This window comes from Pseudophryne corroboree, chromosome 9 (genome assembly GCF_028390025.1).
Source record: "Pseudophryne corroboree isolate aPseCor3 chromosome 9, aPseCor3.hap2, whole genome shotgun sequence".
NCBI classification, from domain to species: domain Eukaryota; kingdom Metazoa; phylum Chordata; class Amphibia; order Anura; family Myobatrachidae; genus Pseudophryne; species Pseudophryne corroboree.
The window spans coordinates 349,743,301-349,770,137 of NC_086452.1; the positions used below are offsets into that span (position 1 = coordinate 349,743,301).

A 26,837-nucleotide genomic window follows, 5' to 3' on the forward strand; every position below is an offset into this window, starting at 1 on the left:
GAAAAGAGTGGAGAAGTGAGCCAGTGGAGAAGTTGCCCATGGCAACCAATCAGTGTTGAGGTAACATTTATAAAATGAGTTCTGTAAAATTATACATAGCAGCTGATTGGTTGCCATGGGCAACTTCTCCACTGGCTCCCTTATCCACTCTTTTCCCTGCTTCATGAATAGATCCCTGAGTCTTAAACTGTATACCAAACCATGGGGTCTATTCATGAAGTAGTGAAAAGAGTGGAGAAGTGAGCCAGTGGAGAAGTTGCCCACGGCAACCAATCAGCCGCTACTTATACTTTTAATAAATGTACAATATAAATGTTACCTCAACACTGATTGGTTGCCATGGGCAACTTCTCCACTGGCTCACTTCTCCATTCTTTTCACTGCTCCATGAATAGACCCCATTTGCTTTGCTCCCTCTCATTGTGAGGTGTAGCAAAGCAAGAAAGATACTGGCCAGATTTATCAAGCCTTTGAGAGTGATAAATTAAACGGTGATAAAGTACCAATCACCCAGCAATTTAGATTTGAGTTTGAACACTGACCTGTCTAATCTACAGGTGAAACGCAGAAAATTAGAATATCGTGCAAAAGTTCTTTAATTTCAGTAATTCAACTAAAAAGGTGAAACTAATATATTATATAGACTCATTACATGCAAAGTGAGATATTTCAAGCCTTTATTTGTTATAATTTTGATGATTGTGGCTTATAGTTTAAGATAACCCCAAATCTAAAAATCTCAGAAAATTAGAATATTACATAAAATCAATAAAAAAAAGGATTTTAAATACAGAAATGTCAGCCCTCTGAAAAGTATAATCATGCATATGTACTCAGTACAGGTTGAGTATCCCTTATCCAAAATGCTTGGGACCAGAGGAATTTTGGATATGGGATTTTTCCGTATTTTGGAATAATTGCATAGTATAATGAGATATCATATCATGGTGATGGGACCTAAATCTAAGCACAGAATGCATTTATGTTTCATATACACCTTATACACCTAGCCTGAAGGTCATTTTAGCCAATATTTTTTATAACTTTGTATATTGAACAAAGTGTGTGTACATTCACACAATTCATTTATGTTTCATATACACCTTGGGGGTAATTCCAAGTTGATCGCAGCAGGAATTTTTTTAGCAGTTGGGCAAAACCATGTGCACTGCAGGGGGGCAGATATAACATTTGCAGAGAGAGTTAGATTTGGGTGTGGTGAGTTCAATCTGCAATCTAAATTGCAGTGTAAAAATAAAGCAGCCAGTATTTACCCTGCACAGAAACAAAATAACCCACCCAAATCTAACTCTCTCTGCACATGTTATATCTGCCCCCCCTGCAGTGCACATGGTTTTGCCCAACTGCTAAAAAATTTCCTGCTGCGATCAACTTGGAATTACCCCCCTTATACACACAGCCTGAAGGTCATTTAATATAATATTTTTAATTCTTTTGTGTATTAAACAAAGTTTGTGTACATTGAGCCATCAGAAAACAAAGGTTTCACTATCTCACTCTCACTCAAAAAAGTCCGTATTTCGGAATATTCCGTATTTCGAAATATTTGGATATGGGATACTCAACCTGTACTTGGTTTGGGCCCCTTTTGCATGAATTACTGCCTCAATGCGGCGTGGCATGGATTCTATCAGCCTGTGGCACTGCTGAGGCGTTATGGAAGACCAGGATGCTTCAATAGCGGCCCTCAGCTCTTCTGCATAGTTCGGTTTCATGTCTCTCATCTTTCTCTTGGCAATGCCCCATAGATTCTTTGTGGGGTTCAGGTCAGGCGAGTTTCCTGGCCAATCCAGCACAGTAATCTCACGGTCATTAAACCAGGTTTTGGTACTTTTGGCAGTGTGGGCAGGTGCCAAGTCCTGCTGGAAAATGAAGTCAGCATCTCCATAAAGCTTGTCTTCTGAAGGAAGCATGAAGTGCTCTAAAATGTCCTGGTATACGGCTGCGTTGACTCTGGAATTAATAAAGCACAGTGGACCAACACCAGCAGATGACATGGCTCCCCAAATCAACACAGACTGTGGAAACTTCACACTGGACTTCCGGCATCTTGGATTGTGTGCCTCTCCATTCTTCCTCCATACTCTGGGACCTTGGTTTCCAAATGAGATGCAAAATTTGCTCTCATCATTAATGAGGACTTTGGACCACGGAGCAACAGACCAGTTCTTTTTTCTTTAGCCCAGGTAAGATGCTACTGACGTTGTTTGTTGTTCAGGAGCGGCTTGACAAGAGGAATACGACATTTGAAGCCCATATCCAGGATCCGTCTGTGTATGGTGGCTCTTGATGCTCTAACTCCAGCCTCAGTCCACTCCTTGTGAAGCTACCCCACACTTTTGAATGGCCTTTTCTTGACAATACTGTCCAAGCTCTCTATAGGTGTCACGAACCGGTCTCTTACCTCTGCGGGTTCTGGGGTTCATCCGTTGCCAGTGCGGTTGCTCGCGGTGCTGTGTGCCCGTGTGGGGACACGGCGTGATCAATGGCACAGGTAATGCAGAGTCTGGGAACTGTGAGTGCGGGGACCAAATGGCCTAAGGCACTGCGGTGTGTCTGCTGTATAGGAGGTGGCCATGTTGAGACCAAATAGCTAATACAGAGCACTTGTGAAAACACCTGTGGGCAGGTGTAAGCCAATCCCGTGCTTGTGCTGCCTTTAAGTAGGCTGGGATTATGTTACTCTGGGCCAGTGCTTTGTTGTATCAAAGCTGTGCTCTAGCTCTGAGCTCTCTCCGTGCATTCCTGTGTGATTCCCGTGGTCCAGATATCACCTCCGTTCCCAGAGGTCCGTCTGCAGCCTTCACTGCTGAAAGATCCACCGGCTCTCTGCTGTGCTGTCAGTTAATTGCACTCCTATTGGAAATAGTTGGATTCCCAGTGTCCTGCATGAGGTTACCTTGTCAGTCTGCCTTTCATTCAAAGTCTGGAGGATTCTGTTTCTCTCAGCTGTTCGTTTGTTCAACTCTGCATTTAACCCATTCATCACCTTGTCTTCTACTACAGTTTCACAGTGATCTCCGGAACCCGCAAGTAACCCAATTCAGTACTTTTATTTGCTATGTTGTCATTACAAGGATAATTCATCACAGTCTCTCAGTTAACTCTCAAAGCTCCATTGCCAATTCTTACAGTTAATTCTCCATGTCTGCATTAACCAGTTAAACACAATCTGCAGTTCAGCATCAAAGCTTGTTTATATTTGCTATGTTGTCATAACAAGGATAATTCTTCACAGTCTCTCAGTTAACTCTCAAAACTCCATTGCAAATCCTTACAGTTATCTCTTCATGTCTGCATTATCCAGTTAATCATATTCTGCAGTTCAGCATCAAAGCTCGTTTATATTTGGACAATCCAACATTTATTCATCAGCTTGTTTTGCATATGTTTCCATGAACATTTCTTTTATGTATTTTTGAGTTTTCTCTTGCATATTATTCCTGCAATACTTCAGTATAATATGATGATTAACAACTTGTCAGTTAACTCTTTACTGAATTGTTATTTTGAATAAATATATGAATCGGAACTTTCTTCGTCCTCCCTGCTTTCTTCATAGCCCAGCACCTACACCTGTGGTTGGTCCCGGGTTAACGGATTCACAAAAACACCCGGGCCTGACAGTAAGCACTGGCCACATGGATCCGTCAAGTGACCAATTCGCAGGAGGCGGTGCTACGTCAGATATCCTTTCCCGTCTGGAAAACCAGGAGTCTATACAGACACAAATAGTGCAGTTTATGCAAACTATGGCAGACCGTTTAGAGACTCTTCATACAGCTATTAAAACGTTCCAAGTCCAGATTCCAACCCCAGATGTCCCAGTTACCACTACAGCTTCTCCTGTGACGCTGCCTACGTCCCGCTTGCAGTTACCCTCTCCGAGTAAGTTTGACGGAACTCCAAAACTTTGCAGAGGATTCCTGAATCAATGCGAGATCCAGTTTGAACTGATGTCTGCCAGTTTCCCATCAGCTCGTTCTAAGGTTGCATATATTATTGCCCTCCTCTCCGGTCAGGCTCTGGAGTGGGCATCACCATTATGGGAGAGAGGTGATCCTATCCTCTCTAATTACAAAGAGTTCGTATCTTCCTTCCGGAGAATCTTTGACGAACCAGGCAGGACCACCTCAGCATCCTTGGAGATTCTCCGTCTACGTCAACGTTTACGTCCTGTCAGTCAATATATTATTCAGTTTCGCACGTTGTCTTCAGAGTTAAACTGGAATGAGGAGGCCCTGATCGCCGCGTTTTGGAATGGACTTTCAGAAAGAATCAAGGATGATTTAACTATCCGGGATGTGCCAATTAAACTGGATGAATTGATTTCTCTCTGTAACAAACTTGATCTACGTTACAGGGAGCGATGTTTAGAGAAATCCAGGGCAGAGCGATCCAGTCCACGTGATCATCCTAGACCTCGACAAGATTCTTCATCACAGTCTCCAGTAATGACTGAAGAACCTATGCAGATTGGGCACTCTCGCCTCACAGAGGAGGAACGACTTCGTCGTCGACAGGGTAACCTCTGCATGTACTGTGGGTCCTCCGAACATTTAGTTAAATTCTGCAAACTCCGACCGGGAAACTCTCGCCTCCTAGCTTATTCAAGAGAGGTTTAAACTAGGAGTTACTTTAGAATCACGTTCTGGGAAAGAGCCAACCTTGTCTATTCAATTAGAAGTTCCAAGTTCTACAGTGAAAGTTTCAGCCCTCCTAGATTCCGGGGCAGCCAAGAACTTCATCTCCTCAGCCTTTGTCATACGGTCTAAAGTTCAAACCATGCCCCTGGAAGCAGCTGTTGCTGTTACAGCAGTGGATGGAAGTCGAATTCCAGATGGTATAATTACTCATCGAACCGTATGTCTCAAGATGAAAGTTGGTGAGCTCCATTCTGAATACCTCTCCTTCTACGTGATTCCCAAAGCCTCTCAAGATGTGATACTTGGTTTACCTTGGCTGCAGAAACATAATCCTCAACTTAATTGGCAAACCATGGAAGTCCTTTCATGGGGTAAATCTTGTACCAAGGACTGTGTAGCTACAATTGTACCTCTTCGGTCAATTAGCCTTTCCGATCTACCTCCGGTGTATCAATCCCTTGCGGATGTTTCCAGTAAGCAAGCAGCAGACTCTCTACCTCCTCATCGTGAATGGGACTGCCCAGTCGTCCTGGTTCCGGGCAAGACCCCTCCTAGGGGACAAATTCATCCGCTATCCATCCCAGAGACGCGAGCTATCCGGGATTGGTCCACTCCTACAACTCTCAAGGGGATTCAGCGATTTCTCGGCTTTGCTAATTTCTATAGGAGATTCATTAAGAATTATTCTACGTTAACTGCTCCCATCACAGCCCTAACTCGCAAGGGAGCAAATCCTACGAACTGGTCTTCTGAAGCAATCAAAGCCTTCTCTGATTTAAAGCAAGCCTTTGTGTCAGCCCCCATTCTTCGACAGCCTGATTTGAATCGTCCCTTTCTACTAGAGGTGGATGCATCTACAGAAGCAGTAGGAGCTGTGTTATCACAAGTCTTTGAAGATAAAAAGGTCCATCCCTGCGGATATTTCTCCCGTAAGTTCCTCCCGGCCGAACGTAATTATGCAATCGGTGTGCAAGAATTACTTGCCATCAAGTTGGCATTTGAGGAGTGGAGATACCTTCTAGAAGGAGCACAACATCGCATTACAGTTTATACTGATCATAAGAATCTTCTGTATCTGCAGTCAGCTCAGTGTTTGAATCCACGACAAGCTAGATGGTCGCTTTTCTTCACACGATTTGATTTCAAGCTCACCTATCGTCCAGGGTCTCAGAACAAAAAGGCAGATGCCCTTTCCCGGTCCTTTGCTTCTTCTGAATTAGATGATGCTACCACGAATCAAGCCATTGTGAATCCTACGTCCTTCTTAATGACTCGAACCTCTCCAGTTCCTCCGCCTGGCAAGACCTTTGTCTCCACAAGTCTTCGAAAACGGCTGCTTACCTGGGCTCACTCCTCTTCCTTCATGGGTCATCCTGGGGTTCTAAAGACTCTCAAATTTATTCAACAGTCTTATTGGTAGCCACGTCTCAAAGCCGATGTCCAAGAGTTTATAGCAGCATGTCCTAAATGTGCCCAACATAAGAGTCCAAGAAGTTCTCCACCATAGTTTCATCCATTGCCAGCCCTAGAGGTTCCAGCAGCAGATCAAGAGCTTCAACGTCTATCTAGCATCTGGAGTTGTGTACGTAAGTCCTTGGTCAAAACTTCCGCTCGTTATAAATCTTTTACAGATAGAAAACGTAAAGCTGTACCGAGTTACAAAGTGGGAGACCAAGTTTGGATTTCTACGCGCAATCTCAAGTTCAAAGTTCCTTCTAAGAAATTTGCTCCCAAGTTTATTGGTCCATTTCCCATTGTTAAGGTACTCAACCCTGTGTCATACAAAGTCAAGTTGCCACCGTCTTTGAGAATTCCTAACGCCTTTCATACATCTTTACTGAAGCCTTTGATTCTCAATAAGTTCCGTACTACCCAGTCCAAATCTCCTAAAGTTCACTCTTTGCAGAATGAGGAATTTGAAGTTAAAGAGATTGTGGACTCACGTTCCCGATATGGACGTTTACAGTTTCTGGTCGACTGGAAGGGTTACGGTCCAGAGGAAAGATCCTGGGTTTTCTCTGAAGATGTTCATGCTCCAAGACTGGTACAGAAATACTTCTCCAAAAATCCTGATAAGGTTCAAAGGTGTTCGGAGACCACCCTTAGAGGAGGGGGTACTGTCACGAACCGGTCTCTTACCTCTGCGGGTTCTGGGGTTCATCCGTTGCCAGTGCGGTTGCTCGCGGTGCTGTGTGCCCGTGTGGGGACACGGCGTGATCAATGGCACAGGTAATGCAGAGTCTGGGAACTGTGAGTGCGGGGACCAAATGGCCTAAGGCACTGCGGTGTGTCTGCTGTATAGGAGGTGGCCATGTTGGAGACCAAATAGCTAATACAGAGCACTTGTGAAAACACCTGTGGGCAGGTGTAAGCCAATCCCGTGCTTGTGCTGCCTTTAAGTAGGCTGGGATTATGTTACTCTGGGCCAGTGCTTTGTTGTATCAAAGCTGTGCTCTAGCTCTGAGCTCTCTCCGTGCATTCCTGTGTGATTCCCGTGGTCCAGATATCGCCTCCGTTCCCAGAGGTCCGTCTGCAGCCTTCACTGCTGAAAGATCCACCGGCTCTCTGCTGTGCTGTCAGTTAATTGCACTCCTATTGGAAATAGTTGGATTCCCAGTGTCCTGCATGAGGTTACCTTGTCAGTCTGCCTTTCATTCAAAGTCTGGAGGATTCTGTTTCTCTCAGCTGTTCGTTTGTTCAACTCTGCATTTAACCCATTCATCACCTTGTCTTCTACTACAGTTTCACAGTGATCTCCGGAACCCGCAAGTAACCCAATTCAGTACTTTTATTTGCTATGTTGTCATTACAAGGATAATTCATCACAGTCTCTCAGTTAACTCTCAAAGCTCCATTGCCAATTCTTACAGTTAATTCTCCATGTCTGCATTAACCAGTTAAACACAATCTGCAGTTCAGCATCAAAGCTTGTTTATATTTGCTATGTTGTCATAACAAGGATAATTCTTCAGTCTCTCAGTTAACTCTCAAAACTCCATTGCAAATCCTTACAGTTATCTCTTCATGTCTGCATTATTCAGTTAATAACATTCTGCAGTTCAGCATCAAAGCTTGTTTATATTTGCTATGTTGTCATAACAAGGATAATTCTTCACAGTCTCTCAGTTAACTCTCAAAACTCCATTGCAAATCCTTACAGTTATCTCTTCATGTCTGCATTATCCAGTTAATCATATTCTGCAGTTCAGCATCAAAGCTCGTTTATATTTGGACAATCCAACATTTATTCATCAGCTTGTTTTGCATATGTTTCCATGAACATTTCTTTTATGTATTTTTGAGTTTTCTCTTGCATATTATTCCTGCAATACTTCAGTATAATATGATGATTAACAACTTGTCAGTTAACTCTTTACTGAATTGTTATTTTGAATAAATATATGAATCGGAACTTTCTTCGTCCTCCCTGCTTTCTTCATAGCCCAGCACCTACACCTGTGGTTGGTCCCGGGTTAACGGATTCACAAAAACACCCGGGCCTGACAATAGGGTATTGCCGAGAGAAAGATGAGAGACATGAGACCGAACAATGGAGAAGAGCTGAAGGCCGCTATTGAAGCATCCTGGTCTTCCATATCACCTCAGCAGTACCACAGGCTGATAGAATCCATACCACGCCGCATTGAAGTAGAAATTCATGCAAAAGGGGCCCAAACCAAGTACATATGCATGATTATACTTTTCAGAGGGTCGACATTTCTGTATTTAAAATCCTTTTTTTTATTGATTTTATGTAATAATCTAATTTTCTGAGATTTTGGATTTGGGGTTATTTTAAAATGTAAACCACAATCATCAAAATTATCACAAATAAAGGCTTGAAATATCTCACTTTGCATTTAATGAGTCTATATAATACATTAGTTTCACCTTTTAAGTTGAATTACTGAAATAAATGAACTTTTGCACGATATTCTAGTTTTCTGAGTTTCACCTGTAAATCTCTAGGCACATTTTTAACACTGCATCATCTGCAGTACAACATGGCTTTGCCAAGGTGCAAGGTTACTTGTTTTTTGGGGGTTTTGTTTCTTTGTTCTCACCTCAGTGAGGTGGTAAAGAGATGGAATTGGGGTCAGGATAAATAGGAAGAAGAAATGCCATGCCCACCAGCCACACTCAGCACTGAATTGGCATCCATTAACACACAGTTTTATTCAAGACCAAATTACTTCTTGTCCTTAGTGTAGGATGGGTTGAAATAATTTCACTCTCAGATAAACCACTGAGCCTTGTTTCTCTGACGTCCTAGTGGATGCTGGGAACTCCGTAAGGACCATGGGAATAGCGGCTCCGCAGGAGACTGGGCACAAAAGTAAAGCTTTAGGACTACCTGGTGTGCACTGGCTCCTCCCCCTATGACCCTCCTCCAAGCCTCAGTTAGATTTTTGTGCCCGGCCGAGAAGGGTGCACACTAGGGGCTCTCCTGAGCTTCTTAGTGAAAGTTTAGTTTTAGGTTTTTTATTTTCAGTGAGACCTGCTGGCAACAGGCTCACTGCATCGAGGGACTAAGGGGAGAAGAAGCGAACCTGCCTGCTTGCAGCCAGCTTGGGCTTCTTAGGCTACTGGACACCATTAGCTCCAGAGGGACCGAACACAGGCCCAGCCTCGGAGCTCGGTCCCAGAGCCGCGCTGCCGGCCCCCTTACAGAGCCAGAAGCAAGAAGAGGTCCGGAAAAATCGGCGGCAGAAGACATCAGTCTTCAACAAGGTAGCGCACAGCACTGCAGCTGTGCGCCATTGTTACTCAGGCACACTTCACACTTCGGTCACTGAGGGTGCAGGGCGCTAGGGGGGGGCGCCCTGAGCAGCAATGTAAACACCTTGGCTGGCATAAATACACCACATATAACCCCCAGGGCTATATGGATGTATTTTAACCCCTGCCAGAACTCACCAAAAAGCGGGAGAAAAGGCCGCCGAGAAGGGGGTGGAGCCTATCTCCTCAGCACACGGGCGCCATTTTCCATCACAGCTCCGCTGGAAGGACGTCTCCCTGACTCTCCCCTGCAGTCCTGCACTACAGAAAAGGGTAAAAAAAGAGAGGGGGGCACTAATTTGGCGCAGTTTTGATACTAACAGCAGCTATAAAGGGAAAAGCACATTTTATAGTGGTATTCCTGTCTATATATAGCGCTCTGGTGTGTGCTGGCATACTCTCCCTCTGTCTCCCCAAAGGGCTAGTGGGGTCCTGTCCTCTATCAGAGCATTCCCTGTGTGTGTGCGGTGTGTCGGTACGATTGTGTCGACATGTTTGAGGAGGAAAATGAGATGGAGGCGGAGCAATTGCCTATTATAGAGTTGTCACCCCCTAGGGAGTCGACACCTGAGTGGATGAGCTTATGGAAGGAATTCCGTGACAGTGTCAGCTCTTTACGACAGACAGTTGACGACATGAGACAGCCGGCTACTCAGCTTGTGCCTGTCCAGGGGTCTCAAACGCCATCAGGGGCTTTAAAACGCCCGTTACCTCAAATGGCAGACACGGATACTGATGGTGAGAAAAAACTGCCTGTAGTTTTTCCTGTATCCGAGGAATTAAATGAAGTGTGTGATGAGGCGTGGGTTTCCCCCGATAAAAAACTGATAATTCCTAAAAGGTTATTGGCATCGTACCCTTTCCCGCCAGAGGATAGGGCACGTTGGGAAACACCCCCTAGGGTGGATAAAGCGCTCACACGCTTGTCTAAACAGGTAGCACTACCCTCTCCTGATACGGCCGCCCTAAAGGAACCTGCCGATAGAAAGCTGGAGAATATCCTAAAATGTATATACACTCACACGGGTGTTATACTGCGACCAGCAATCGCCTCAGCCTGGATGTGCAGTGCGGGCCTGGCGTGGTCGGATTCCCTGACTGAAAATATTGATACCCTAGATAGGGACAGTATATTACTGACTATAGAGCATTTGAAGGATGCATTTCTATATATGCGTGATGCACAGAGGGATATTTGCCGACTGGCATCAAGAGTTAGCGCGCTGTCCATTTCTGCAAGAAGAGGTTTATGGACGCGGCAGTGGTCAGGTGATGCGGATTCTAAAAGGCACATGGAAGTATTGCCTTATAAGGGGGAGGAGTTATTTGGGGTAGGTCTATCAGACCTGGTAGCCACGGCAACTGCTGGAAAATCCACATTTTTACCCCAGGTAGCTTCTCAACCTAAGAAGACGCCGTATTATCAGGCGCAGTCCTTTCGGCCCCATAAGGGCAAGCGGGCAAAAGGCGCCTCATTTCTGCCCCGTGGCAGAGGGAGAGGAAAAAGGCTGCAACAAACAGCCAGTTCCCAGGAACAAAAGCCCTCTCCCGCCTCCGCAAAGTCCTCAGCATGACGCTGGGGCTTTACAAGCGGACTCAGGCACGGTGGGGGCCCGTCTCAAGAAGTTCAGTGCGCAGTGGGCCCACTCGCAAGTGGACCCCTGGATCCTTCAGGTGGTATCTCAGGGGTACAAATTGGAATTCGAGACGTCTCCCCCTCGCCGTTTTCTAAAGTCTGCTTTACCGACGTCTCCCTCAGACAGGGAGGCAGTATTGGAAGTCATTCACAAGCTATATTCCCAGGAGGTGATAATCAAGGTACCCCTCCTACAACAGGGAAAGGGGTACTATTCCACACTATTTGTGGTACCGAAGCCGGACGGCTCGGTGAGACCAATTTTAAACCTAAAATCCTTGAACACTTACATACAAAGGTTCAAATTCAAGATGGAGTCACTCAGAGCAGTGATTGCAAACCTGGAAGAAGGGGACTATATGGTGTCTCTGGACATCAAAGATGCTTACCTACATGTCCCAATTTACCCTTCTCACCAAGGGTACCTCAGGTTTGTGGTAAGGAACTGTCACTATCAGTTTCAGACGCTGCCGTTTGGATTGTCCACGGCACCCCGGGTCTTTACCAAGGTAATGGCCGAAATAATGATACTCCTTCGAAGGAAGGGAGTTTTAGTTATCCCTTACTTGGACGATCTCCTGATAAGGGCAAGATCCAGGGAACAGTTGGAAGTCGGAGTAGCACTATCTCAGATAGTGCTGCGCCAGCACGGTTGGATTCTCAATATTCCAAAATCGCAGCTGATCCCGACGACACGACTTCTATTCCTAGGGATGATCCTGGACACAGTACAGAAAAAGGTGTTTCTCCCGGAGGAGAAAGCCAGGGAGTTATCCGAACTAGTCAGAAATCTCCTAAAACCAGGCCAAGTCTCAGTGCATCAATGCACAAGGGTCCTGGGAAAGATGGTGGCTTCTTACGAAGCAATCCCATTCGGCAGATTCCACGCAAGAACCTTCCAGTGGGATCTGCTAGACAAATGGTCCGGGTCGCATCTTCAGATGCATCAGCGGATAATCTTGTCACCAAGGACAAGGGTGTCTCTCCTGTGGTGGTTGCAGAGTGCTCATCTTCTAGAGGGCCGTAGATTCGGCATTCAGGACTGGGTCCTGGTGACCACGGATGCCAGCCTGAGAGGCTGGGGAGCAGTCACACAGGGAAGAAATTTCCAGGGCTTGTGGTCAAGCCTGGAGACATCACTTCACATAAATATCCTGGAGCTAAGGGCCATCTACAATGCTTTAAGCCTAGCAAGACCTCTGCTTCAAGGTCAGCCGGTGCTGATCCAGTCAGACAACATCACGGCAGTCGCCCTCGTAAACAGACAGGGCGGCACAAGAAGCAGGAGGGCAATGGCAGAAGTTGCAAGGATTCTTCGCTGGGCGGAAAATCATGTGATAGCACTGTCAGCAGTGTTCATTCCGGGAGTGGACAACTGGGAAGCAGACTTCCTCAGCAGACACGACCTCCACCCGGGAGAGTGGGGACTTCACCCAGAAGTCTTCCACATGATTGTGAACCGTTGGGAAAAACCAAAGGTGGACATGATGGCGTCCCGCCTCAACAAAAAACTAGACAGGTATTGCGCCAGGTCAAGGGACCCTCAGGCAATAGCTGTGGACGCTCTGGTAACACCGTGGGTGTACCAGTCAGTGTATGTGTTCCCTCCTCTGCCTCTCATACCCAAGGTACTGAGAATCATAAGAAGGAGAGGAGTAAGGACTATACTCGTGGCTCCGGATTGGCCAAGAAGGACTTGGTACCCGGAACTTCAAGAGATGCTCACAGAGGACCCGTGGCCTCTACCTCTAAGATGGGACCTGCTCCAGCAGGGACCCTGTCTGTTCCAAGACTTACCGCGGCTGCGTTTGACGGCATGGCGGTTGAACGCCGGATCCTGAAGGAAAAAGGCATTCCGGATGAAGTCATCCCTACCCTGATCAAAGCCAGGAAGGATGTAACCGTACAGCATTATCACCGTATTTGGCGTAAATATGTTGCGTGGTGCGAGGCCAGGAAGGCCCCTACAGAGGAATTTCAACTGGGTCGTTTCCTGCATTTCCTGCAAACAGGACTGTCTATGGGCCTAAAATTAGGGTCCATTAAGGTTCAAATTTCGGCCCTGTCGATTTTCTTCCAGGAAGAACTGGCTTCAGTTCCTGAAGTTCAGACGTTTGTCAAGGGGGTACTGCATATACAGCCTCCTTTTGTGCCTCCAGTGGCACCTTGGGATCTCAATGTAGTTTTGGGGTTCCTAAAATCACATTGGTTTGAACCACTCACCACTGTGGACTTAAAATATCTCACATGGAAAGTGGTAATGCTGTTGGCCCTGGCTTCAGCCAGGCGTGTCTCAGAATTGGCGGCTTTATCCTATAAAAGCCCTTACCTAATTTTTCATACGGACAGGGCAGAATTGAGGACTCGTCCTCAATTTCTCCCTAAGGTGGTTTCAGCGTTTCACTTGAACCAGCCTATTGTGGTACCTGCGGCTACTAGGGACTTGGAGGACTCCAAGTTGCTGGACGTAGTCAGGGCCCTGAAAATATATGTTTCCAGGACGGCTGGAGTCAGAAAATCTGACTCGCTGTTTATCCTGTATGCACCCAACAAGCTGGGTGCTCCTGCTTCTAAGCAGACTATTGCTCGTTGGATTTGTAGTACAATTCAGCTTGCACATTCTGTGGCAGGCCTGCCACAGCCAAAATCTGTAAAAGCCCATTCCACAAGGAAGGTGGGCTCATCTTGGGCGGCTGCCCGAGGGGTCTCGGCTTTACAACTTTGCCGAGCAGCTACTTGGTCAGGGGCAAACACGTTTGCTAAATTCTACAAATTTGATACCCTGGCTGAGGAGGACCTGGAGTTCTCTCATTCGGTGCTGCAGAGTCATCCGCACTCTCCCGCCCGTTTGGGAGCTTTGGTATAATCCCCATGGTCCTTACGGAGTTCCCAGCATCCACTAGGACGTCAGAGAAAATAAGAATTTACTTACCGATAATTCTATTTCTCGTAGTCCGTAGTGGATGCTGGTCGCCCATCCCAAGTGCGGATTGTCTGCAATACTTGTACATAGTTATTGTTACAAAAATCGGGTTATTATTGTTGTGAGCCATCTTTTCAGAGGCTCCTCTGTTATCATGCTGTTAACTGGGTTCAGATCACAGGTTGTACGGTGTGATTGGTGTGGCTGGTATGAGTCTTACCCGGGATTCAAAATCCTTCCTTATTGTGTACGCTCGTTCGGGCACAGTATCCTAACTGAGGCTTGGAGGAGGGTCATAGGGGGAGGAGCCAGTGCACACCAGGTAGTCCTAAAGCTTTACTTTTGTGCCCAGTCTCCTGCGGAGCCGCTATTCCCATGGTCCTTACGGAGTTCCCAGCATCCACTACGGACTACGAGAAATAGAATTATCGGTAAGTAAATTCTTATTTTTTTCTTATAGAACTGCTTGTGCTGCTCTATTCACATAGTAAACCGGTCAGCACCAAGGAGGGTGGTCACAAGCATTAATTAAATAGGCTAATAGTTATATGTAACTGCCCATGCTTTATTACAATTTCCAAGCACACTTTGCTGGTGGTTAGGTATATCGCTACTTAGTAGGCGTAGTGGATAGCATTACTTCCTCACTGCCACAGGGTCATGATTTCAATCCTGACCAAGGCACTATCTTCCCACGTTTGGGTGGCTTTCCTCTGGCTTCTTCCACATCAAAAAAGCTGGCGTAATCACAGGGCAGCACTGCAGCCATTTGCACAGCTTTCTCTGCTCCCCGGCAGAGAAAGCTGTGTGTGTGACCCGGCCAGTGTGATCAGCTATGTGTGTCCGATAGACACACAAGCTGATCACTGGTAAAAAAAAAAAAAAGGAAGGAAGAAAAAAAAATCATACTTACCAGTCCTAGGAGCCGGGGATTGGGTCCTCCATGTGCTGCACTGGGACCCCTTTGCAGTAAAGTGATCATCATCAGATGCGGATGGTGATAAATCGGCCCCTAAATGCGCTACTGTGCATGCTCGCCCTGTATGCATGTCTGTCATCTCTATCTTCCATCATAGATGTCATATCCCCAAGAGTCTCTCTAGTATATAGAGTGTATTTAATATTCTGCAGGTACACTGTGCCACCACTGATATATAAATATATATATATATATATATATATATATATATATAGGATTGTGTTATCCGGCACTCTGGATGAGGAATGCGATAATTGTGCCCGGGTGCCCTCCTCTGCTGCATATAGACAAAGAAATCCTTCCCTCAGACCGGTGTGGTACTTGGTGGAAGAAAAACAGGCGGCACTCCAAGGTCTTTCAAAATGAACTTTGTATTGAAAAAGTTACAGCATGGTGCAAAAGCAACGTTGCTTTTGCACCATGCTGTAACTTTTTCAATACAAAGTTCATTTTGAAAGACCTTGGAGTGCCGCCTGTTTTTCTTCCACCAAGTACCACACCGGTCTGAGGGAAGGATTTATTTGTCTATATATATATATATATATATATATATACATACATATATATTAGTATATACACTAGCGTTTGCCCGCGGCTTCGCTCGTGTGCATGTCTGTTATTGCTCAGCAGAAATAATTGTACAAAGATAGTAGTTACATGTAATATTGTGATGTATATTTTATATTGTACACATTGATTACAAACTTTCTTTTTGAACAATATTTGCAGTTTTTCCTTCAGGGAGTAACACAAAAAGATGCTTGGGGCCACTAACTCATGAGCAAGCCACGTAAAGCTGCCCATGGGAGAATCAGCTGATCCTGGGATCTATGCCTGCAGCCATGAGTGATTGCCCCTGCGACTTGTTGATCGTCATAGCAAAGCAGACACTTGCAGAAAACTCCAGTCACTTGCATTAAAAAGCAAAATTGTTGTGGATAAAGGGTATACGTGGTATAAACACAGTCTCATCTGCGCCACATCCCTATTGAATCACTGCCTCAGTTAGGTTCCTGTGCAGAACAGTCACTTTAACTCTGGTTCCCTAGCATAACTTGGGCAGAGTCAAGTTCCACAGAAGCATGATCGGAACACCAACTTTCAGTGCACCAAGTGTCAAGCATCTATTTTTTCCTTTATTGCTCCTCTCCCTGATGTCACATCGAGATCATATATATAGTGCCTCAGTTTCTCTCTAGCACTGCCTGAGCAGTTGGACAGGCCCCGGCTCCCCTCCTTACACTGATAGATGCATCTATTCAGTGATCACCGGCTGCCATGCAGAGCAGAGCAGCGGTGATTACTGGCTCTCCCAACTGCAAAGCCCCCCCCCGCCCGCGGGACACTTTGGCCCGTATTTGGGACAGTGTCCAATTAGCGGGACTGTCCTGCTAAATTTGGGACAGTTGGGAGGTAAGCTTTAACTTCTGCAATTATGGGAATACATATCACAAATATTCCACTGTTTAATGTGTATTCTCTTAACTCTGTCAATTGTATGCATTCTCTAACCAACACTAATTATACAGCAAACAATTATATTTTTGTTTTGTTTTGATACTAACTCCTCTCATTTGTGTCTCTCTACCTTGCAGCCTGCTATAGGTACAGTTACTTGCATGCTGGCCAGGAAATCCGTTTACAGGGTCCTGATTACACATCTCCCACCTGTGTATGGCACATACAGGGCCCCCCTGCTCACCTCCTGCGACTCCGACTCAAGTGGATGCGTCCTGATTGCAGGGACAGACTGGCCATGTATGATGCAGCTGCCCCGCATGAAACGCACATCATCACCTCGTAGGTTGTGGTATCAAAGTGAGCTATTGGGTTGGGGAGAGGGAGGCTATAGAGAGGGTGTTGTGTGTTGGGTAACAGGGCTGTAACTAGGGCTGGGTGAGAGAAGCAGTCGCCAAGGGTTCAAATCTGAAGGGAGGCCCCTCCAACAAGCCCGTGTCAGAGTACTTAGTGTGTGTTTGTGTCCTCCTCCACCCCTTGGCAGCACTCTGTGTGTGTGTGTGTATATATATATATATATATATATATATATATATATATGTATACTGTAGCTAAAAGTATATGGTGAGCTCCACTCAGTTTTCTGCTTTACTTTAAATGTTCATTCACAAACGCATCTAAAGATACAGGGGCCTAGGTATCACATATTATTTCAGGATATCCCTCAAAAGCACCTAGGGGGCACCTGAAAATATTAGGAACCCCCAGGATGTAAAAAAAATGGAATACAGTTAATATCTGCCATGGCCTCTTCATTTCCGACTGCATAGCAGCCCCCATGTGGCGTTAGCCGCTGTAGTCTATGGGCTACACTGCACAGAAAATATCGGCAGAGGGTTCTTTATGATGTGGATGTGATATGATAAAATTGACACTGCAATAATTGATTACATTGCATGGATGTATCAATTATCGCCTGCAGGGACAGAGCTTGCGAGAAAGCTCTGTCCCTGTGATGCCACTCCGCAGCATTATCGGGGGTATTTTGCGTAAAAAATACCCAGAGTATGTGTTGCACATGCGCCGGTGACATTGCCACTACCACCGCTGTTGGGGCGACACCCCCTGTCGCGACTACCCACCGTTGGTGTGGGAAGACATGGGGCGGGATGTATTAGGATACATCACTGCCCCTCGCCGCGCATTGCAGCAATGTTGATCGCATATGTACTAACATATGCGATCAATATCGCAATGCGGTGACGGAGGCCCCCCGCGATACCTGTGAGGTGGTGTGCGGGGGTTCTCCGTCACCTCCCCGGGCTCTTCACCTGCTCCCCTGCTGGGAAGCAGGCAGCAGGCTGTCCCCGGCGCCTCCTCCTCCCCCTGCAGCCGGAAGGACCTCGGGCTGCGTTGCTAGGGGGAGGAGAAGATTACCTTCCGGCTCCAGGCTTCCTGAAGGAAGGTATGCCAGGGGGGAGGGGGGTCGTCGTCTGCGGCGGGTTGCGGCGGCCGGCGAAAAGAAGCCCATAGGATTTTATAGATATATAGAGATATTTTATAGAGATATATAGAGAGATTTTATAGAGATATTTTATATCTCTGGATGGCGATACCCTCATCGGCGAAAACGTGGCAGTCGGGTGATAGTACATTTAAAAATGCGGTAAAACCCCCGAAAACAGGGGTTTTACCGCATTTTTTTCTTTAGTACATCCCGCCCATGTTGAGAAAAAAAAATGGCATCACTCAGCAACAGTCATTGTGGCATGGAAATTGTCAGCAGGCAACAATTCATAAGAAACATTAATGTCTTTCTAAGTGACCTTAATATGGGTATGGTGGAAATATCTAGGCCTGTATGCCCTGTGCAAAGCAATTCACTGCGGTACCTACTTACCCATTCACAAGAATAAATGAGAGAAAAATCATAACTTAACTTGTCAGCAGTCCCACACTGTATCTGTACATGTTCCTATACAGTGAATGGCACTCAGCACTCTGATTGGTAGATAGCTCTAGCCATCCACTAATCAGCATGCTGACAGCCATTCACTGTTTGCCTGTAGGCTGGGAGGCAGGCAGAGATTGTGTGATTGTGTTTATCCAGTTGGGCAGAATACTAATTGCATTATTAGGGGTCTGGCAAATTAGTCAAAATTGTCTGCACAGTAATTTTATCCCAAATGTTTTAGAAATAATATACAGTAACTGCATGGATGAATTAATTATGAAACCATATTTGAGTTGGGTCTTTAAGGTACATTTCTCTATGATTTAGTAGGATATTTTGATATACACTTTATGGGACATATCCAATTAGCCACCGGACTAACTGCGGGCTTATTGCAGTGCCTGGATCTATTCATTTGCAGCCCACAGTAATCCTGGAAAGCTGCGCTTACTGTGGGTTTCTGTTTGAACCCTCCTACGGTGCGAACAGACATTATCGTTAAGTAGGGCATTTTGCCCTTACCATCGCCACCATAATTGCATTAACTCATAGCTCCAGGGACTTAACCCTATGGCAGTGGTTCTCAAACTCGGTCCTCAGGACCCCACACAGTGCATGTTTTGCAGGTAACCCAGCAGGTGCACAGGTGTATTAATTACTCACTGACACATTTTAAAAGGTCCACAAGTGGAGCTAATTATTTCACTTGCGATTCTGTGAGGAGACCTGCAAAACATGTACTGTGTGGGGTCCTGAGGACCCAGTTTGAGAACCTGTGCCCTATGGCTTAACACATGGGTTTACCACTAGAGCAGGCATTCCCAACCACGGTCCTCAAGGCACACCAACAGTGCAGGTTTTAGTGATATCCAGGCTTCAGCACAAGTGACTTAATTAGTAGCTCAGTTATTTTGATTTAACCATCTGTTCTGCAGCCTGGATATCACTAAAACCTGCACTGTTGGTGTGCCTTAAGGACCGTGGTTGGAAATGCCTGCACTAGAGCACAGGTTCTCAAACTCGGTCCTCAGGACCCCACACAGTGCATGTTTTGCAGGTCTCCTCACAGAATCACAAGTGAAATCATTTGCTCCACCTGTGGACCTTTTAAAATGTGTCAGTGAATAATGAATACACCTGTCAACTTGCTGGGTTACCTGCAAAACATGCACTGTGTGGGGTCCTGAGGACCGAGTTTGAGAACCACTGCACAAGAGGATATAAACTTACAACTGTATAGCATGGGGCTTTAAAGCTTGAGGCTGTCCTTCCGTGATAAGTCCTGTGGCCAACTGAATATGTCTCTTGGAGTAAGATTTGTTGACTTTAGCAGCCAATCATATTCTAGTAATCCTATCTAGCACAGTGGCTCTCAAACTCGGTCCTAGGGACCCCACACAGTCCAAGTTTTCCAGGTCACCCAGCAGATGCACAGGTGTAGTCATTACTCACTGACCCTTTTTAAAAGATCCACAGGTGGAGCTCATTATTTCACTTGCGATTCTGTGAGGAGACCTGGAAAACATGCACTGTGTGGGGTCCTGAGGAACAAGTTTGAAAAGCTATGATTTAGCACATTCTATAAAATTGCAGCTCGAATCTGATTTTTATGGGCAACACTTCACTTGTCCTTTTTAGAAGGCTTGAAAATTTCCACTTAAAGCAGAGTTTCTCCATTGCTTAGCTATCCCTTTACTCTTTACTTATCTCCAGGATGGGCCCTTATCATAGTCTGTATCCCGGCATCTGGCCCGGATAAATTGTCCTGCAAACACATTACAAGTTAAGGCAATATGCGGCAATAAGGAATTTTAATATTTGGGGTCTTAGCGCAATTTTAATAAATAGGCACCAAAATCAGATTCATTTATCAAAATTTGTTTTCTGCTCTGATACATGTAAAGAATGAACATGTATGATGCATGAGCTTCATTTCATATAGATGTGTTTGACACCACGGTTTTCCTGAATGAGTTTGACAGATTGCTGACAGAGATTCTACGCCTTCCACTATGTAACTCTCAGTCTGTGGCTTCCTGCAAGCCATCATTCATGATGACATTTCCTGTGTCATATTCATGCATTAACATACTGTAAGCACAAGACCTTCCACAAGACCAGAACCCCCATCCCCTATCATACTATGGTATATTTACTAAAGTGCGCGTTTTCAAATGTGGAGATTTTGCTCATAGCAACCAATCAGATTCTACGTATCATTCATCTAGAACCTTCTAGAAGATAATAGCCAGAATCTGATTGGTTGCTATAGGCAACATCTCCACATCAGAAAACCCGCACTTTAGTAAATTTTCCCCATTATGTCTAGTCTGTGCCCATTCCAATGATCTGCTTAATCTATGCATATTTTAATCAGTGGTTCTCAATCTCAACCCTCAAGTATACCTATACCTCCCAACTGTCCCGATTTTGGCGGGACAGTCCAGTTTTTCACGGTCAGTCCTGCTGTCCCACCCGTGGGTCGCAGTGTCGGATGGGGGTAGGGGCAGTTGGGAGATCCCCTCTCTCATTTGCACAGCGTCTATTCCCCGACAGAGGGACAGGGGGCATGGCCAGCAGCTTACTGAGTGCTGTCCATGCACCCATAGTGACAAAAACGGGGGCATGGCTTGCCATCGCGGCACTCGCCGCAAGGCCATGCCCCCTTCCCATGAGTCCACGATCTCAATATAGGGCATGCCGTTACTGTCACTACTCAGCTCGCACAGAAGTTGGGAGGTATGTATACCCAGCAGGTCATGTTTTGAGTATTTCTGTCTGTGGAAGCAGGTGGGATAACTACTGACCCAGCAAAATAGATTAACTCCCCTGTGCATGATTAAAGAAATCCATAAAACATGACGGTTGCTAGCATTTGACGACTGATGTTGAGAACCACTGATTTAGATGATGTGATTGTATACAGGTTGTTCTAGCCAAGCCTATCTTGAAAACTGGTGATATCCCATTCCCAGACATGCAGGTGGTGAAGATCTTCTACTCAGATATAAAATTGTACATACTGTACTGTATCTGCACATGCTGCTATCTTGGCCTGCAAACCTTTGTGCCGCACAAGAAAAACGTGTGCATACATGTGACTGTTGGTGGAAACAGTAGAAGCGAGGGAATATATTAGTTTTGTTTTGAGAACAAGTCCACTTGCTCTCTCCACTGGTACCCAAGGCGACAAGTAAATAGTTTAGTGCGTCTTCATACTGTGCGGTATATATAGAATCCACTTTATAATTTATCCTTTCATCTTTTATAATATTGTGCATCACGGCATTGGCACAAGGTTACAGCTTTAACAAAAGCAGTAGCAATATGTGATGGTAGCATTGCAGTATTCACTTGACTTATGTTATTCTTGGTATACAAATAGGAAAGATATCAAGCTGATGCTCTTGCTCCCTCTGCTGTATGAAAAAAATATTGCAGCTTCACCCCTTACCGAAATGTCACACAGCAGGGGAAACTGGCTGCACAGAGCAGATTCCTGGTTTAGCAGGGAACATATCTCCTTCTGTGGTACTGCAGCATTATACGTCAAATGGTAGAGACTGTGCACATTTTAGCTATAGTTGCCAACCCTCCCTCATTCTGTAGGAGACTCCCTGAAATAGCAGCAATGTTCCTGACTCGCTGAATAGTTCAGCAATCTCCCTCATTGCACCTTATCCCCATTATGTAGCTCTTACATTCTTGAGGAAAAAAATGGAATCATCAGTGCCATTTCCCTGTATTGGTTATAAGGCACAATAATCCCTATGGCTACATGCATTTTAAATAAGGTTTCTCATGGCCACTTACAGTATATGGAACCTCTTGTAAAACACAATACATGAACAAATCCTGTGAAATATCAGTGTCTTTTCTTTAACAAGTGGATCTTACTAACTTTGGGGCTCATTTACATTTGGATGTAAGTCATTTTCATGACACGCCTCTCAGATGTAGCAGTACACGTCTGCGCTGATCGGTGTTACTTTCACAATCTCCCTGAAATGCTTTTACAAAATTAGGCAAGTATGATTTTAGCAAGTGTCCATAAAATCTTTTCAGCAATGCAAATGCACTTAAGAGGCTGTAACAAGCAGTATTGTAGAATAGCAAATTAATAATTGTAAATGTATTTAGTGTAGTAACTCCATAATGACTCTTCCACCTGGCACACAATGTTTTTCCCCAACACTTCCCGCTTAATTAACTGTTACGTTACCAATGCTGAATTAATTAATTAGTATTAAATCAAGCATCCTTCTCATAAATTAATTGAATACAGTTAGTGTATATGCAATAGCAAATGAAGTGAGAACATTGGGTTTTTTGCATATTGTAGAAGGTTGGAGGGTCTGCAGGGACGTGGATTAATTGCATCAGTTGGCAGGATTTGTGCTGTTATTACTTTTCCCAGTTGCGCATTTCTAAAGATCTTAACACAAAAACAAACACTTAAAATCAAAACACATATAAAATGGAAGTAGATAACACAGAGAATCCTACCAAGATGGTGGCCGGAGCCGCAGGTGTTATATGCAATGTATACCCGGGAAAGATACCCTGCATAAGGCTCCGGAAGGCGAGATTTTCCCTGTGGTATAAACTGAGTCCAAAAACGTCCTTGGAAGTCCAGAGCACTGGTAGGCAGACACCAACGCGTTTCGGGACATCAAAGTCCCTTTTTCAAGGTAGTATACTTCCATTTCTCTATCGTCCTAGTGGATGCTGGGGTTCCTGAAAGGACCATGGGGAATAGCGGCTCCGCAGGAGACAGGGCACAAAAAGTAAAGCTTTCCGATCAGGTGGTGTGCACTGGCTCCTCCCCCTATGACCCTCCTCCAGACTCCAGTTAGATTTTTGTGCCCGGCCGAGAAGGGTGCAATCTAGGTGGCTCTCCTAAAGAGCTGCTTAGAGAAAGTTTAGCTAGGTTTTTTATGTTACAGTGATTCCTGCTGGCAACAGGATCACTGCAGCGAGGGACTGAGGGGAGAAGGAGTCAACTCACCTGCGTGCAGGATGGATTGGCTTCTTGGCTACTGGACATCAAGCTCCAGAGGGACGATCACAGGTACAGCCTGGATGGTCACCGGAGCCGCGCCGCCGGCCCCCTTGCAGATGCTGAAGACAGAAGAGGTCCAGAATCGGCGGCTGAAGACTCCTGCAGTCTTCTAAAGGTAGCGCACAGCACTGCAGCTGTGCGCCATTTTCCTCTCAGCACACTTCACACGGCAGTCACTGAGGGTGCAGGGCGCTGGGAGGGGGGCGCCCTGGGAGGCAAAATGAGTACCTATAAAGGCTAAAAATACCTCACATATAGCCCTAGAGGCTATATGGAGATATTTAACCCCTGCCTGAGTTCTCAAAATAGCGGGAGACGAGCCCGCCGGAAAAGGGGCGGGGCCTATCTCCTCAGCACACGGCGCCATTTCCTCTCACAGCTCCGCTGGTCAGGACGGCTCCCAGGTCTCTCCCCTGCACTGCACTACAGAAACAGGGTAAAACAGAGAGGGGGGGCAAATTTATGGCGATATTTTTATATAACAAAGCAGCTATAGGGGAGCACTTATTATAAGGCTATCCCTGATATATATATAGCGCTTTTGGTGTGTGCTGGCAAACTCTCCCTCTGTCTCCCCAAAGGGCTAGTGGGTCCTGTCTTCATTAGGAGCATTCCCTGTGTGTCTGCTGTGTGTCGGTACGTGTGTGTCGACATGTATGAGGACGATATTGGTGTGGAGGCGGAGCAATTGCCAAATATGGGGATGTCACCTCCTAGGGGGTCGACACCAGAATGGATGCCTTTATTTATGGAACTACGGGATAGTGTCAACACGCTAAAGCAGTCGTTTGACGACATGAGACGGCCGGACAATCAATTAGTGCCTGTCCAGGCGACTCAAACACCGTCAGGGGCTGTGAAACGCCCTTTGCCTCAGTCGGTCGACACAGACCCAGACACAGGCGATGACTCCAGTGGTGACGGTGACGAATCAACCGTATTTTCCAGTAGGGCCACACGTTATATGATTTTGGCAATGAAGGAGGCGTTACATTTAGCTGATACTACAGGTACCACTAAACAGGGTATTATGTGGGGTATGAAAAAACTACCTATAGTTTTTCCTGAATCAGAAGAACTAAATGACGTGTGTAATGAAGCGTGGGTTGCCCCTGATAAAAAGCTGATAATTTCAAAGAAATTATTGGCATTATACCCTTTCCCGCCAGAGGTTAGGGAGCGCTGGGAAACACCTCCTAGGGTGGACAAGGCGCTAACACGCTTATCTAAACAAGTGGCGTTACCCTCTCCTGAGACGGCCGCACTTAAAGATCCATCAGATAGGAGGATGGAAAATATCCAAAAAAGTATATACACACATGCAGGTGTTATACTACGACCAGCTGTAGCAACTGCCTGGATGGGCAGTGCGGGGGTAGTTTGGTCAGAATCCCTGATTGAAAATATTGATACCCTGGACAGGGACAATATTCTACTGTCGTTAGAACAAATAAAGGATGCATTTCTTTATATGCGTGATGCACAGAGGGATATATGCACACTGGCATCACGGGTAAGTGCTATGTCCATTTCGGCCAGAAGAGCTTTATGGACGCGACAGTGGACAGGCGATGCGGATTCAAAACGGCATATGGAAGTTTTGCCGTATAAGGGGGAGGAGTTATTTGGAGTCGGTCTATCAGATTTGGTGGCCACGGCTACAGCCGGGAAATCCACCTTTCTACCTCAAGTCACTCCCCAACAGAAAAAGGCACCGACTTTTCAACCGCAGCCCTTTCGTTCCGTTAAAAATAAGAGAGCAAAGGGCTATTCATATTTGCCACGAGGCAAAGGTCGAGGGAAGAGACAGCAACACGCAGCTCCTTCCCAGGATCAGAAGCCCTCCCCGGCTTCTACAAAAGCCTCAGCATGACGCTGGGGCTTCTCAAGCGGACTCGGGGACGGTGGGCGGTCGTCTCAAAAATTACAGCGCGCAGTGGGCTCACTCGCAAGTAGATCCCTGGATCCTGCAGATAATATCTCAGGGATACAGGTTGGAATTAGAGACAGATCCACCTCGCCGTTTCCTGAGGTCTGCTTTACCAACGTCCCCCTCCGAAAGGGAGACGGTGTTGGAAGCCATTCACAAGCTGTACTCTCAGCAGGTGATAGTCAAGGTACCTCTTCTGCAACAAGGGAAGGGGTATTATTCCACTCTTTTTGTGGTACCGAAGCCGGATGGCTCGGTAAGGCCTATTCTAAATCTGAAGTCCTTGAACCTGTACATAAAGAAGTTCAAGTTCAAAATGGAGTCACTCAGAGCAGTGATAGCGAACCTGGAAGAGGGGAACTTTATGGTATCCTTGGACATCAAGGATGCGTATCTCCACGTTCCAATTTACCCCTCACACCAGGGGTACCTCAGGTTCGTTGTACAAAACTGTCACTATCAGTTTCAGACGCTGCCGTTCGGATTGTCCACGGCACCTCGGATCTTTACAAAGGTAATGGCCGAGATGATGATTCTTCTTCGAAGAAAAGGCGTATTAATTATCCCATACTTGGACGATCTCCTAATAAGGGCGAGGTCCAGAGAACAGCTAGAGATGGGATTAGCACTGTCTCAAGAAGTGCTAAAACAGCACGGGTGGATTCTGAATATTCCAAAATCCCAGTTAATGCCGACAACTCGTCTGCTGTTCCTAGGGATGATTCTGGACACGGTTCAGAAAAAGGTTTTTCTCCCGGAGGAAAAAGCCAAGGAGTTATCCGAGCTTGTCAGGAACCTCCTAAAACCAGGAAAGGTGTCTGTACATCAATGCACAAGAGTCCTGGGAAAAATGGTGGCTTCTTACGAAGCGATTCCATTCGGCAGATTCCACGCAAGAATTTTCCAAAGGGATCTGTTGGACAAATGGTCAGGGTCGCATCTTCAGATGCACCTACGGATAACCCTGTCTCCAAGGACAAGGGTGTCTCTTCTGTGGTGGTTGCAGAGTGCTCATCTATTGGAGGGCCGCAGATTCGGCATACAGGATTGGATCCTGGTGACCACGGACGCCAGCCTGAGAGGCTGGGGAGCAGTCACACAAGGAAGAAACTTCCAGGGAGTATGGACGAGCCTGGAAACGTCTCTTCACATAAACATTCTGGAACTAAGAGCAATATACAATGCTCTAAACCAGGCAGAACCTCTGCTTCAGGGAAAACCGGTATTGATCCAGTCGGACAACATCACGGCAGTCGCCCATGTGAACAGACAGGGCGGCACAAGAAGCAGGAGGGCAATGGCAGAAGCTGCAAGGATTCTTCGCTGGGCAGAGAATCATGTGATAGCACTGTCAGCAGTGTTCATCCCGGGAGTGGACAACTGGGAAGCAGACTTCCTCAGCAGACACGATCTTCACCCGGGAGAGTGGGGACTTCATCCAGAAGTCTT

At 45.9% G+C, this 26,837-nt stretch overlaps 1 protein-coding gene across 5 annotated transcripts in view; it reads left to right on the forward strand.

Moving 5' to 3' along the window:
• Positions 1-26,837, forward strand: part of TMPRSS6 (transmembrane serine protease 6) — a 377,861-nt gene that overhangs the window by 189,258 nt on the left and 161,766 nt on the right. For all 5 annotated transcript variants that reach the window (XM_063940656.1, XM_063940657.1, XM_063940658.1 and 2 more), the window contains one exon: positions 16,580-16,784. In XM_063940656.1, coding sequence (XP_063796726.1) covers positions 16,580-16,784 — 205 coding nt within the window. The remainder of the gene's footprint in view (positions 1-16,579; positions 16,785-26,837) is intronic.